The 12,800-nt window shown below is 38.8% G+C and overlaps 1 protein-coding gene across 1 annotated transcript in view; it reads right to left on the bottom strand.

Annotated features, from left to right (window-relative positions):
• The window catches only part of OSBPL11 (oxysterol binding protein-like 11), a 96,548-nt gene that overhangs the window by 56,331 nt on the left and 27,417 nt on the right, over positions 1–12,800 (bottom strand). Inside the window, 1 exon segment of the mRNA XM_006884298.1 lies at positions 3,915–3,983. Coding sequence (XP_006884360.1) covers positions 3,915–3,983 — 69 coding nt within the window.

The raw sequence follows: 12,800 nt of genomic DNA, 5'->3' as shown, positions 1-12,800 counted from the left end.
GAACAATGCTAGAATGGAAAGATTTTGCAAATGTATCATTAAGTAGGTCACAACTAAAGACTACTCATCCTGTTTAAAAATGAAAATGTTGCAACTGGAGATGCAGAAACATAGGAACTTGAAACTAAGTGATGAAATACTGAGACACTTTGGAGGAGAATTTGATGTTCTGATTTGGCTCTAGATTAACCACTTTAGGAAATTAATTAAGATGTCAATTTAAGTAGCAGAGACTATCATTATTAAAACAAAACTTCTAAAAAAGCTTTCACTTTTAAAAACTGATGCTTGGCAGTGGAGCACTTTGGAAGTCTACAGGTTAGCACATTCTATACTAGAACATGGTAGACAACTTGATCCAGCAGGAGTTCGGGAAGATGCTAACTGTCCCAAGCAATGTGGTAATCCCAGCAAACTGAGTCAGAGAAAGCCTGGGATCATCCTCATATTAAGGAAAAGAGACAAAATGGATGAGAAGGAACAAAACGAGTTGGCAACAACTGACTGAGAAGAAGGCAGAAAAGCAAAAGACTTTCATCATGCTTCTGATTTTTAATATTCATACATGTGATTAAAAAAAATTAAATTTCTAAATTTATACTTAGTGACTTATTTGTTATTTTCTTGTTATTTTTAATAGAATTATTTCTCTTTACTTTTCCAAAGACTTAATTAAAGGGATTATCTGAATTAAGAGAGTCACTGACATAATTTATAAGATACTTTCTTAAAATATCCACACAGATCTTTTAAAATAAACTAGTAACTTTAAAAAAACAACTTGAAATATATGTTTCATATAAGCGAGAAAGTAATCTTTTGAATATACTAAAAACCACTGAACTCGACCCGTTAGGTGGGTGAACTAGATTGTAATAGTATCTCAATAAAGCTGATATAGGATGACAGAGACAAAGGAACTATTGTCCTAAGAAGCAAAGTATATTCCTTTCAAACTGGCAAAGACAACTCATAGTCAAAGACAATTTATAGTACAAGATATCTGGAAATCTCAAATTTATTGTGAATACATGTTTCTTATCCCAAGCTTTCTAACACAGATGCCAATCCTCTACATACACAGAAAGCAACAATGAGAAAATGGTAAAATTAAACAAAGCCAGTAACTGTTATTTTTCCAGTGCCAAGATGATTTTATTGACTCAATGGCAATACGAGGGCAGCTGGCATGAATTAATCCAAAAGTTTTCCCCAGACTCCTTCTGTAAACTGGTATTTTATGAGATATGTAGACTGGTGATAGAGACATCCCTCTAGTGAGGAAACGTAACAAAGCTCTGAAGAGTACTGGTGACTCTTGATGGAAACATTGTTAGCTGGGTGGCCTAACCACGAAACAAGACATGGAGAAATGAAAGCTAAGTGTGACATGAAATTTAAGATTCAGCCTAAGTCTTCACATACAGAAAATGTATGCAAATTGTCAACAGAACAATGTGAAGACTTAAATTAGTTTATGTTTAAAATTTCAAACTACCAAATCCCGGAGTTTAGGAAAATGACTAAATGCTGGGATCCTTAATGTACAGTTGTCATCAAATGCAACTTTAAACTATAAAAGTATAACTTGGAAAAGTATTATTTATTTTTATAAAAAGTATAACTGAAGTGTATTTAAACAATAAACATGAATGTGGATATAGGATGAAGACAAGCACACACTTGGTCAGTGTGCATCACCTCGGTCACATAGGAAGAACAAGGGTCCCAGAGCAGAGGGAGGGGGTTCAGGGCAGGGGTCTTCCTATTGTACAGTTTCTGAGGGTACTACATTTCAGAGCAAAAAATGCTTGATTTCTCCAAGATGCTTAGTCAAAATAGCAATGGATGCAGGGAACAGCTGGACAATCTAGTACAGGAGCAGAGATTTTGGTACTGAAAGCTTCACCTGTAGCACGCATAAGGACAAAAGTGATGAAGAGAATGAGCTATCTAGGGAGGCTCTTCAACAGGACCTTAATACTTTCTTCTTGTTCCTTTTGACCATTCGATCTTCATGTCCCAGGATATCTGTGTTGTGTCATATGATCACTAGTCAAGTTGACAGAAAACTGAAAATAGACTTTTTCGCCTTTAAGTGTTGCTGTCATTAGGTGCCATCAAGTCAAACACAACTCACAGTGACCTTATGAACAGATGTGAACCCTGTCCTATCCTAAGCCATCCTCATTGTCTCTGACACACTTGAGCCCATTGCTGCAGTTGCTTATCAATACATCTAATTGGGGTCTTCTTCTCTTTCACTTCGGCTCCACCTTTCCAAGCACGATCCAAGGAACAGCCTCTCCTAGCACCATGCCCAGAGTGAGCATGCAGCAGTGAAGCCAACAGTTGAGATCTTTTGGGGGCAATCTCTGTGCTTGCTGAAGCAAACAGGGATGATCTGTTCCTTTCTCCACTTTCTGGTATTTTTTTACTTTCTGGTATTTCTGAAATTGGCTCTCTACTGAGCTGAATGGAGCACGTCAACAAAAAGTGGTGTCCCTTCAGTATGCAAAAAGAATTGGTTTGGCTTGGCTAGCAGGCTCTCCACACTGGCTCAATGGAGCTTTATGGCAGCCTCTGCCATGAAACACTAGAAACAACTTCCCCTTCTTCCTCAAGTCTCAAGTTGTCATTGGCCAAAATTGCCATTTTTAACATATACCAAATATCACATGCTTCTACCCATTTTGAGGCTTCCTGTGTTCTGTGTGGGACGTTCTTAGTATTTGTGAATGAAAGCTATTGAATAGTGGAAAAGGAAAAAGCTAATCTTTTAAGAAACAATACAAAGGATAATGCTAAAACAAAGGAATATAAAAATTTTTTAAAAATTAGTATCTTAACGATTTCTTAAATGTATATGCCTCCAAAGAATTTTATAAAAAATGCAAAATGAAAAAGCTTTCTTTCTTAAATATGATTTGGTTTTTATTTTTGGTGGGCTTTTTAAAAATAAAAGATGGGAAGAATTTCCCTTCTTAACTCAAAAGGAATGACTAACTTCTCATACAACCTCCACCTTGTTGCAAACCATCTCCACCAGAATTCTTTAATGTTAAACAACATCAACAATAAAAGAAACCAAACAAACCAAAACAAAACAAGAACGACTGCTGCCAATCAGACTCTAACTCATGGCAGTTATACATTACAGCATGCAAGTGCTCTACAGAATTTTCTGGGCTATAGTCGTTACTTTAGAGAGCTCTAGGAGTATGGTCTATGGAGTTGCACTGCTAATCCAGTTGCTCTAAATTAGAGTTGAAAGTCAAGGGAGGTGGGCCCAGGAGGGGTCTTACTATAGTGTACAATTCTAGAGCACTACATTTTAGAGCAAGGAAGGCTTGATTTCTCCAAGCGACTGCAAATTACAATGTGAAGAACTGCATGATATAACAGAGACAGCATAGACTTGAGGGGTCAGAAATACCTGGCTTCAAATTCTAGTCTTAATACATAGAAAAAGTTTAATTCCCTTACCCCACAACTATCAGTTTCATAAAGTATTTGAGACTGCTGGCTTTGAATTATTATTTCACTTCTACAATTACCCAGAGAAGATCTGAGAATCTGTACAAAAAAAGGCTCCCAATACAGGGTTTCCTGCTTCCAAATGGTCCCCAACATCATGATCTTTGCATGTATAAAAAGGTCATGGCAGACAAATAGGTGATTCTGATTCTCATACAGAGCAGCTTTTAAGGCATTTGGAGACTGTCATTTCAATAAATGTCAACTCCTCTCCCAAGAGAAAGCAAGTCATGATACTTTCAGAAAACAGGCGCACAAGAAAAAGAATCAGCAGGCCTTCTTGGAAAGGTTTTTCCAGCCACGCTCATACAGAACAGAAAATCATTAATCTTTCTTTTCTGTATTTAGGAGCGTTATGTGACAAAACAGTCACTCACCTGTACTGCCACCCAGTGACAAGATTGGTGTACTTCATCAAATATCCATATACATTTTCCATGTGATCACTGTTTCAAAAAGAACCAAAGTGAAGAGGTATTAGAAAAAATCTTACCAAGCTAATGCATAAGCTTGAAAATAACTGTGGACACAGATATATTGTCTGTAACTGGCTCAGACTGTCTTCAGAGGTAAAAGTATACGTTATCATGCTGTTGTTATGTATCACACAGTTAGAACCAACCCACAGTTGATCCTCCAGCAAGTTTTCAGAGGCAGTAAATCTCATGGCAGGAGATAGTCTATCTTTCTCCCGCAGAGTAACGGGTGGATTTGAACCATGTGCTTTGGGTTGGCAATACAACTACTTACCTCTAGGCCACCAAAGCTCCCTCTCTTCAAATTTCGTACTCACAGAACTTTATTGTGACAAATTTCTTCAAAAGAAGTGTAATCTATCATAAATTGTTAGCTATTACAAATATTCTAACTATAAAAAAAGTATCATGTTATAGAAATAATGACATATTGTTGTTGTTATGTATTGTCGATTTCAACTCATATATACAACAGCTCTGAACCCTGCCTGCTCTATCTTGAGCCAATTTAACTGTCTCCAACACACCTATCTCCATTACCCTAGTCACTGAATCAATCCATCTCATTCAGGGTCTTCCTCTCTTGTGCTGTCCCCTCCACCTTTCCAAGCAAGATGTCCTTCTCCAAGGACTGGTCCTTCCTGTCAACATGCCCAAAGTACATGATACAGAGCTTCAAAAACCAGGAGCAGCCTGGTTTCAACCTCTCTAAGACAGATCTGTTTGTTCTCTTAGCAGTCCACAGTATCTTCAATACTCTTCTCCAGCACCACAACTCTAAGGCATCAATTCTTCTTTTATCATCCTTTTACAATGTCCAGCTCTCTGATGCATAGCAAGTAATTGTAAAGACCATGGCTTAGATCTGGTGCATCTTAGCCTCTTTACTGACATCACTGCCCTTCAATACTCTGGAGTCCCTTAACAATAGATTTTCCCACTGCAATTCGTCTTTCAGTTTCCTGGTTGTTGGTACCAACAGTGTTAATTGTCGAGCAAAGTTGTTAAGAATGCTGCCAATTGGCCCTGTAGTGAGAATGTTTTTCTTGATGTTGAGCTTCAATATATATTGAAGACTGCAGTCTTTATTGAAGACTACAGACCTTGACCTTCTGCAGCAAATGTCGCAGGTCTTTCTCAGTGTTGGCAAGCAAGGTTGTGTCATCTGCATAACACAGGTTGCAGATGAGTTTTCTTCCAATCCTGATGCCACATTCCTTCTACAGAGGCCAACCTCCTAGGTAATCTGTTTCGCATACAGATTGTAAAGGTATGAGGTTAGGATGCATCTCTGGCATAAACCTTTCCTGATTTTGAACCATGACGTTTTTCCTTGCTCTGTTTTGACGACTGCCTCCACATAAGCACAATCAAGTGCTCTGGGGATTCCCAAAAATAATTACATAGATCAGTCCAAAACACCCTCTTTGCTGCTGAATTGGAACCAACTCACAGTTGAACCTCCAGCAGGTTTCTGAGGCTGTAAATAGCATGGGAGTAGAGTGTCCATCTTTCTCCCTGTGGCTGATGGGTTCAAATTGCCTTTTGACTAGCAGTTCAACTCCGTACTGACTGCACCACCAAAACTCTCTTATTATACAGATACTGAACAAATATTCTAGAAGTAGTATTATAAATATAGCATTTTATAACTAAGAAATCAAAGCATAAAATCCAGCGTTAAAGTTCTAGAATAAATAAAAAAGGTATCTAGATGGAGGGGTACCTCTTTACTCTGGTGGGGCACATAAGAGGTCAATCTCCCATCAACAAATGAATGGACAGAAAAACAATGATATATAGTCACACAATGGAATACTATGCAGCACTGAAAAACAAGGAGCTCTTAAATAGTACATAACATGGGTGATCTTGGAAGACATTAAGCTCAGTGAAATATCTCAGCTGAGTGAAATATCTTATTTGTATGACAGCAGTCCAGAACAAGACATGCACAGCAAAGTACACTGGGGCAAGGAGGAGTGGACTGGAGTGGGGGAGTAAACTGGGGGGTAGGGGGAGGAAACTATGCAATAGTGAATGAATCACTTTTTTTTCAAGTAAACTTGGATAGGGAGGAAAATGCAACAATGAATGAAAAATCTAATTGTTTTGGTAAACTTTCATTAAAATCATAATAAAAAAAATGAAAAAACAAGATCAATCTGATGCATCTCTAGATTCCTTCAGCCTCTAAAAGATCCTGTTTTTGTTTTTACTGTAATTTCAGTGGTAGTTTACAAAACATATTGGTTTTTTAATCAATCATACAGATTTTTATAACTGCTTTATTGTATAGTCTTTCTCTAGAGGACGTCATGCTGAGTGAAGTAAGTCAGTCACAAAAGGACAAATACTACTTAAGACTATTTTTTTTTTTATTTTAACAAAAGTTTATAGAAAGGTTAGGTTTTCATTCATTCATTGTTGCACATTTTCCTCCCTTGCCCTCCCGTCCCCCTCACCCATCCACTCTGCAATATGCCTCTTGTTCCAGACTGTTAATTGTCATGTATGTAATGCCTAATCATATATTCCTTTCAGATAGTTCTTTCCTTCATCTTTCCAATGCAGTGTTCATTATTTATCCCCTTTTCTTAGTTTCCCTCCAACTGCCATATCAGTCTTATTTTATCACAATGGTTCTATGCAGAATTTGTGCTTTTGTAACTGAGATATTTCACTCAGCATAATGTCTTTCAGGTTCACTTATGTTGTAGTGTTTTGTAAGTTCATCGTTTTTTTAATCCCATATAATATTTCATTGTATAAATGTATAAGTTTTTCAATCCATTTGCTGGGCACTTGGGCTGCTTCCATGTCTTTGCCATTGTGAATTGTTGTTGTTGTTGTTGTTGTTTGATGTCGTCAAGTCGTAGGCGACTCATAGCAACCCTATGAACGAACGGCCTGAGCACTGTTCGCACATAGAGTTTCTGGAGGTAAGCCATTTCGGAAGTGGATGCTGCTCCTGCTTCCAGGGCTATTGTGAATAATGCAGCAATAAACATGAGTATGCATACATCTGTTTGAGTCGTGGCTCTGATTTCTTTAGGGTATATACTCAGTAGTGGAATAGCTGAGTCACAATCATAACGAAAATTCTACAACCAGGACAGAATAAAATAGATGTATGGGATCTTCTAAGAATCAAATCCCTATGAAGAGCCGACTTTTCGTTTAGCAGCACAACTTGTATTACACCACCAGAGCTCCTCATTTTAGTCACTGCTCTTATCAGTAAGGTATTTCTCATCTTGACAATATCTAAGCTACTGTTTGTGTTATAGTTAAGTGTTCACAAGCTAACCTAAAGGTTGGAGGATGGAACTTCTCCAACAGCTTCAAGGGAGAAAAAGACCTGATTATCTATCTACTCCTAGAAAAACACAGCTTAGAAAACTCTACATGGCAGTTCTACTATATCATGAGGGATCCGAATGAGTCAAAAATCAACTTAACAACATCTAACAACAGTAGGATTTAACAGCCACCCACTACTTTTTAAGAGTATAATTTTAAGTACCATCCTATCTAAATAAAACCAAAGTGCATGTGTTCTTTCACAAACTAGTACTGTTCTACATTAATTTTAATGCTATCAATATTTTGTTGATGTTTATATATAAAAAGTGCTGGTTTTCTCATAAAATTACAAGAAGGATATGATCTTTTTTTTTTAAAAAAAAAGTCATATATCACCAAGTTAAGAGGACAACTGAACAGTTTCCTACTCTAGAGCAACTCACAGAACTGTCCCTTCCTAATGCCATCCTCTCCAAGCATCCCAAGCACTATCCAGAGTCACATTATGGAACAACTGTGCCACCTGGTGGCCAGGAGACATTGCTTTATTAATGAGCAAATTGGGTTCGTTCTTGCCTTCTCTCCTCTAATCCTTATGCTCTGCTTGTAACTGAAAGGCATGATTTTTAAAGACTCTTACATGCTTGTTAATATGAATAAAGGGGAGTTTTTAAAATAGAACACATATTTCTTCTGCAAAGTACAGATAATAGTCCCAAAAGGACAACTGCCTGGAAAAATAAGTTCTAAACAAGCTAGTTTCTCCTACAATCCTTCAACAACTCTGATCCATAACACTTATTCCATACCACCACTGAAACTTACTAAACTATGCCACCAGACATCACCAGAATGTTAGGTGTGACGTTCGCATCTTTCCTAACTATCTTAATGACTGTTTCAATTGCTAAATCCCCATCCATTACTATCCACACTCGAGGAGGCTTGATGGCATCATGTGCTGGGCTGCTAACTGGTTTGGATCCCTTCTCCTTGCTAGGGGGGAGGAGGAGATGGGCAGTCTCCTCCTAGAAAGACTTAGTGCCTTGGAAAAACATGTGTAGGAATCCAGTTGATGGCACTGAGTTACATTTATTTTTTTCAAAATGTGTAGGTAAAACAGAACAGAGGTATATAGTTCTTATTTATCTTAGTTATTAAGTACTGTCAAGTTGGCAACATCTCAGCTTAGCCTCCAGCAGATTTTCAGAGACAATAAATGACATGGGAGGAAACTGTCCATCTTTCTCCCACAGAGCAGCTGTCAGATCAGAACCAACATGCCTTTGGGTTGAGAGTGCAGCTCTTTACCCCTTAGGCAACCACCCTTAGCCTTATTAGTGCAAGAGAAAGGAACCCAGGAGGTGTAATAGGTTATAGATGGTTTGCTAACTGAAAGGTCAGCTTTTCGAATCCACCAGTCATGTGAGCTCCCTCCTCTCTTCAAGATTTACAGCCTTGAAAAGATGGAGGGTAGCTATGAGTCTGACTCAGCCCCACGGTAGTGAGTTTGGTTGTCTTTTTTTGTTAGGTGTTTTGGTTTGTGTTGTTTTTCTGTGCCTGTGCATTAGTGAAGGTGAATGAAATGAAAAATCTGTTGTGAGTACGGGCTGGCAAATTCAATCCAGTCTTTTCTTCCACAGTACCACTGGGTGGTTAACAGCTGGGTACAACACTTGAATGAGTCCTCGGGACAAGTTAGGTAAATCTGCCTAATCTGTGAAACAATAACACCTACTTCCCCTATCCACCAACCGTGTTGTCCGTTTGTGGTACTGTGGCGGCTTTGGTGTTCTACGATGTTTGGCACTGTGAACGCCACCAGTATTTCAAATGCCAGCCTTCTGAACAGGTTCAGTGCAGCTTCCAGACTAAGGCAGGCCAGAAGTAAAGGCTGGTACTCGAATTCTGAAAATTAGTCAACAAGAACCCTGGGACACCCAACAGAATCCTGTCCGTTATGAAGCTAAAGCATGAGCCCTCAACTCGAGCAACATTAAGTCAAAATTTAAGAAGCAACATTTCATTTTGTTGTACACGGGATCACCACAAGTCAGAGCCAATTTGATGGCACCAGCAGCGGCTGACCCCCACTGAAGCCACTTTCCCCAGTATGTATGTCGTTATTATTACTAAGAGTTGCTGGGGTTTTGCATGATCCCTCTGTCTGTACTCTTGCTCTCAAGTGGTCCTAGAGTCAGGATATTCATGACCTCTGAAAAACTCAGTAAGATATAGTACAAAAAGAAAAGGAGAAAAAAAGATATGTTAGAGAACAGAATATTAAAAATCTTCATGAATTTTTAAAACATAAAAACGTCCAAAAGAGCTGTAGCCATCATGAGCTGCTCTAAACCATAAACTAGATCCCCTGAGGGTACATTAAGTATGTCTTAAGTCGTTAGATGCTCTTACTAAAGAATCCACTAATATCCCTGAGAAAAAGATGGGCAATCAATCTCCTGTACCATTTACAGCCTTGGACACCAAGCTGAGGATCAGCCACAGGCTGTTTCCAAACAATGGGAATGCGTGAGTGTGAATCTATATATAACCTGTCAGAAAACTAACTTCAGGAAACTCTTCACTCTGTACTGACCACCTGATCACAGAGCATGAATGCAGATGGCACAGAAGGAACTTTACATTGACATGTAGAAACTCACCTCCACTAGAAAGAAAAAAATTACTTCTACTATGAGCGTACCTCAAAAATACAGCGGGTTGGAGGGGGGGTGGGCAGGGAGAAAAGTGCAACAATGAAACCACTGAAATAAAACAAGAACTGCAATAAACTGAGTCATATGATTTTGTTTCCCAGTGCAGATAAATTATGTTTGAACTATACTGTGGTCTTTTGTGCTATCAAGTTAACAACTCTGATTCCCAGGAACTTGATGAACAATGGATCTGAACCCTGCCCTCTAACTGTGTCACCTTCTCCTTTCCTCACACTCTTGAATCTATTGTAGCAGTCACTGAGTCAAGCCATCTTGTTGAGGGTCTTCCTCTCTTACACTAACCTTCTACCTTCCCAAGCCTGATGTCCTTTTCCAAGAACTAGATCCTAAGTATGTGAGACAGAGTTTCACTATCCTTGCCTAGTTTCACTTTCTCCAGAACAGATCTGCTTCTTCTCTTGGTAACCCATGAGATGTTCAGCCAAGCAGTGGCAGTCAAGAACTGAAACATGTCATGCACACCCATGTTTATTACACCTTTGTTCAAAATATCAAAGAGCTGGAAACAACCCAAGTGCCCATCAACAAACAAATGGATAGAGAAGCTGTGGTATATTCACACAATGGAATACTATGCAGCATTGAAAAACAAGCAATTCATGAAATAGGACAAAAAATGGGTGACCCTGGACGACATTATTCTGAGTGAAATATCTCAGTCACAAAAGGACAAATATATTGCACAGGGCCACTGTTGTAAAACAGGACTGACCTCGGGGCTGAGGGAAGACAGAGAAGGAGGGGATGAATGATGTATACTGCATTGAAACAGATGAGGAAGAGAACTGTTTAAAAGGGATATATGATTGGGATTATTATCATGACAGGAGTCCAGAATGAAGGCTGCACAGTGCAATGGACTTGGGGGGAGGGACTGCATAACAATGAAAGAGGTTTTTTTACTTTTCAAGGAAAGAGTGAATTGGAGGGAGGGGTGGGCAGGGAGAAAAGTGCAACAATGAATGAATGTGGAAACCTTAAGTCTCTGTAAACTTTCATTAAAATTAATTTTTAAAAAAAGGAATTGAAATATGTCATGGACTGCCAAAAGAACAAACAACTCTATCTTGAAGAAGTGAGGCCAGAATGCTCCTTAGAAGTGAGATGGCAACCTACAACTGGGAGAGAATAAAACAGATGAGTGGAACCTTCTAAGAATCAAATTCCCTCCTTTTTCTCCGACATCTTAACAAGGCTGCACTTGTGATAGCTCCTCTCCGAGCTTCGCGATGCCGCCCAAGGACGACAAGAAGAAGAATGACGCTGGGAAGTCGGCCAAGAAGGACAAAGACCCAGTGAACAAACCTGGGGGCAAGGTCAAGAAGAAGTGGTCCAAAGGCAAAGTTTGGGACAAGCTCAATAACCTGGTCTTGTTTGACAAAGCCACATATGACAAACTTTGTAAAGAAGTTCCCAACTATAAGCTTATAACCCCAGCTGTTGTTCAGAGAGACTGAAGATTCGGGGTTCCCTGGCCAGGGCAGCCCTTCAGGAGCTGCTAAGTAAAGGGCTTATCAAGCTGGTTTCAAAACACAGAGCTCAAGTGATTTACACCAGAAACACCAAAGGTGGCAATGCCCCAGCTACTGGAGAAGATGCATAAACAAGTTCAACCAACTGTACATTTTAAAAAATAAAACTTGACTCAACCAAGAAAAAAAAAAGAATCAAATTCCTACACACATCAAAAAACTTCTCCAATTGTAGAACATGTATGGGGATCCAGGATGAGGGGTGCAAGGGTTGAGAATGGAGGGCAGTTAGTCATGGGGTCTCAAAGTTTGATGAGTGGAGGGAGGGATTGGTAAAGGAAATGGGAAAGTTCTGGTGTGAAAAACAATATATACAAACTTTGTAAATAAACCAGTATAAAATAAAAATTGTACTTAATTTTTTTTTTTTTAAAAAAGAGCAAGGATGTCAGTTTAAAGACTTAAAAATTAAAATCCACAATCCACACTAAATCTTCTCCAACCGGGTAAAAAGGAAAGCCACAGATTAGGAAAAAATATTTGGTAATGACATACCTGGTAAGACTCATATGTAAAATTTATAGAATACATCAGTACTTCAACAAGAAAAGGGTACACAATTCAATTGCAAAATGGACATGAGATATGAAGAGACACTTCACCAAAGAAGACATTCAGATGGCAAACACACACATGAAGAAATGTTCAAAAAACTTAGCGATCAGAGATGCAACTCAAAACAACTATGAGATCTCATCTCACCCCAGCAACAACAGCAAAGTTCAGCAAAGCAGCAAACAACAAATGCTGGCCTAGGCTGTGGAGAGACTAGAAAGAACCCTTATTCACTGCTGGTGGGAGAGTAAAACGGTACGACCACTATGGAAGACAGGTTGGCACTTTCTCAAAAAGTAGAAATAGAAATACCAGCATTTGACCCAGCAAAACCTCTACTGGGACGATACCCTAGAGAAACCAGAACTACTACCTAAATCAATACATGTACACTTATGCTTACTACTGTGTTGTTCACAATAGCAAAGAAATGGAAGCAATCCAAGAGTTCATCAACAAATGAATGGATGGAAAAACTAAGGTATATTCATACAGTGGAACACTATGTAGCACTGAAAAACAATGAATTAATAAAACATTACACAATGTGGGATGACCCTGCAGGACTTTATGCTGAGTGAAATATCTCAGTCATAAAAGAACAAATACTGCACAGCACCACTGTTATCAAGCAGGTCTGATATGAGGGTTTG

The sequence above is a fragment of the Elephantulus edwardii genome, unplaced genomic scaffold (assembly GCF_000299155.1).
Source record: "Elephantulus edwardii isolate Elephantulus edwardi_28Jun2011 unplaced genomic scaffold, EleEdw1.0 scaffold00032, whole genome shotgun sequence".
NCBI lineage: Eukaryota > Metazoa > Chordata > Mammalia > Macroscelidea > Macroscelididae > Elephantulus > Elephantulus edwardii.
Note: the sequence above shows the minus strand (reverse complement) of the source record. Positions and strands in the feature narration are given on the sequence as shown.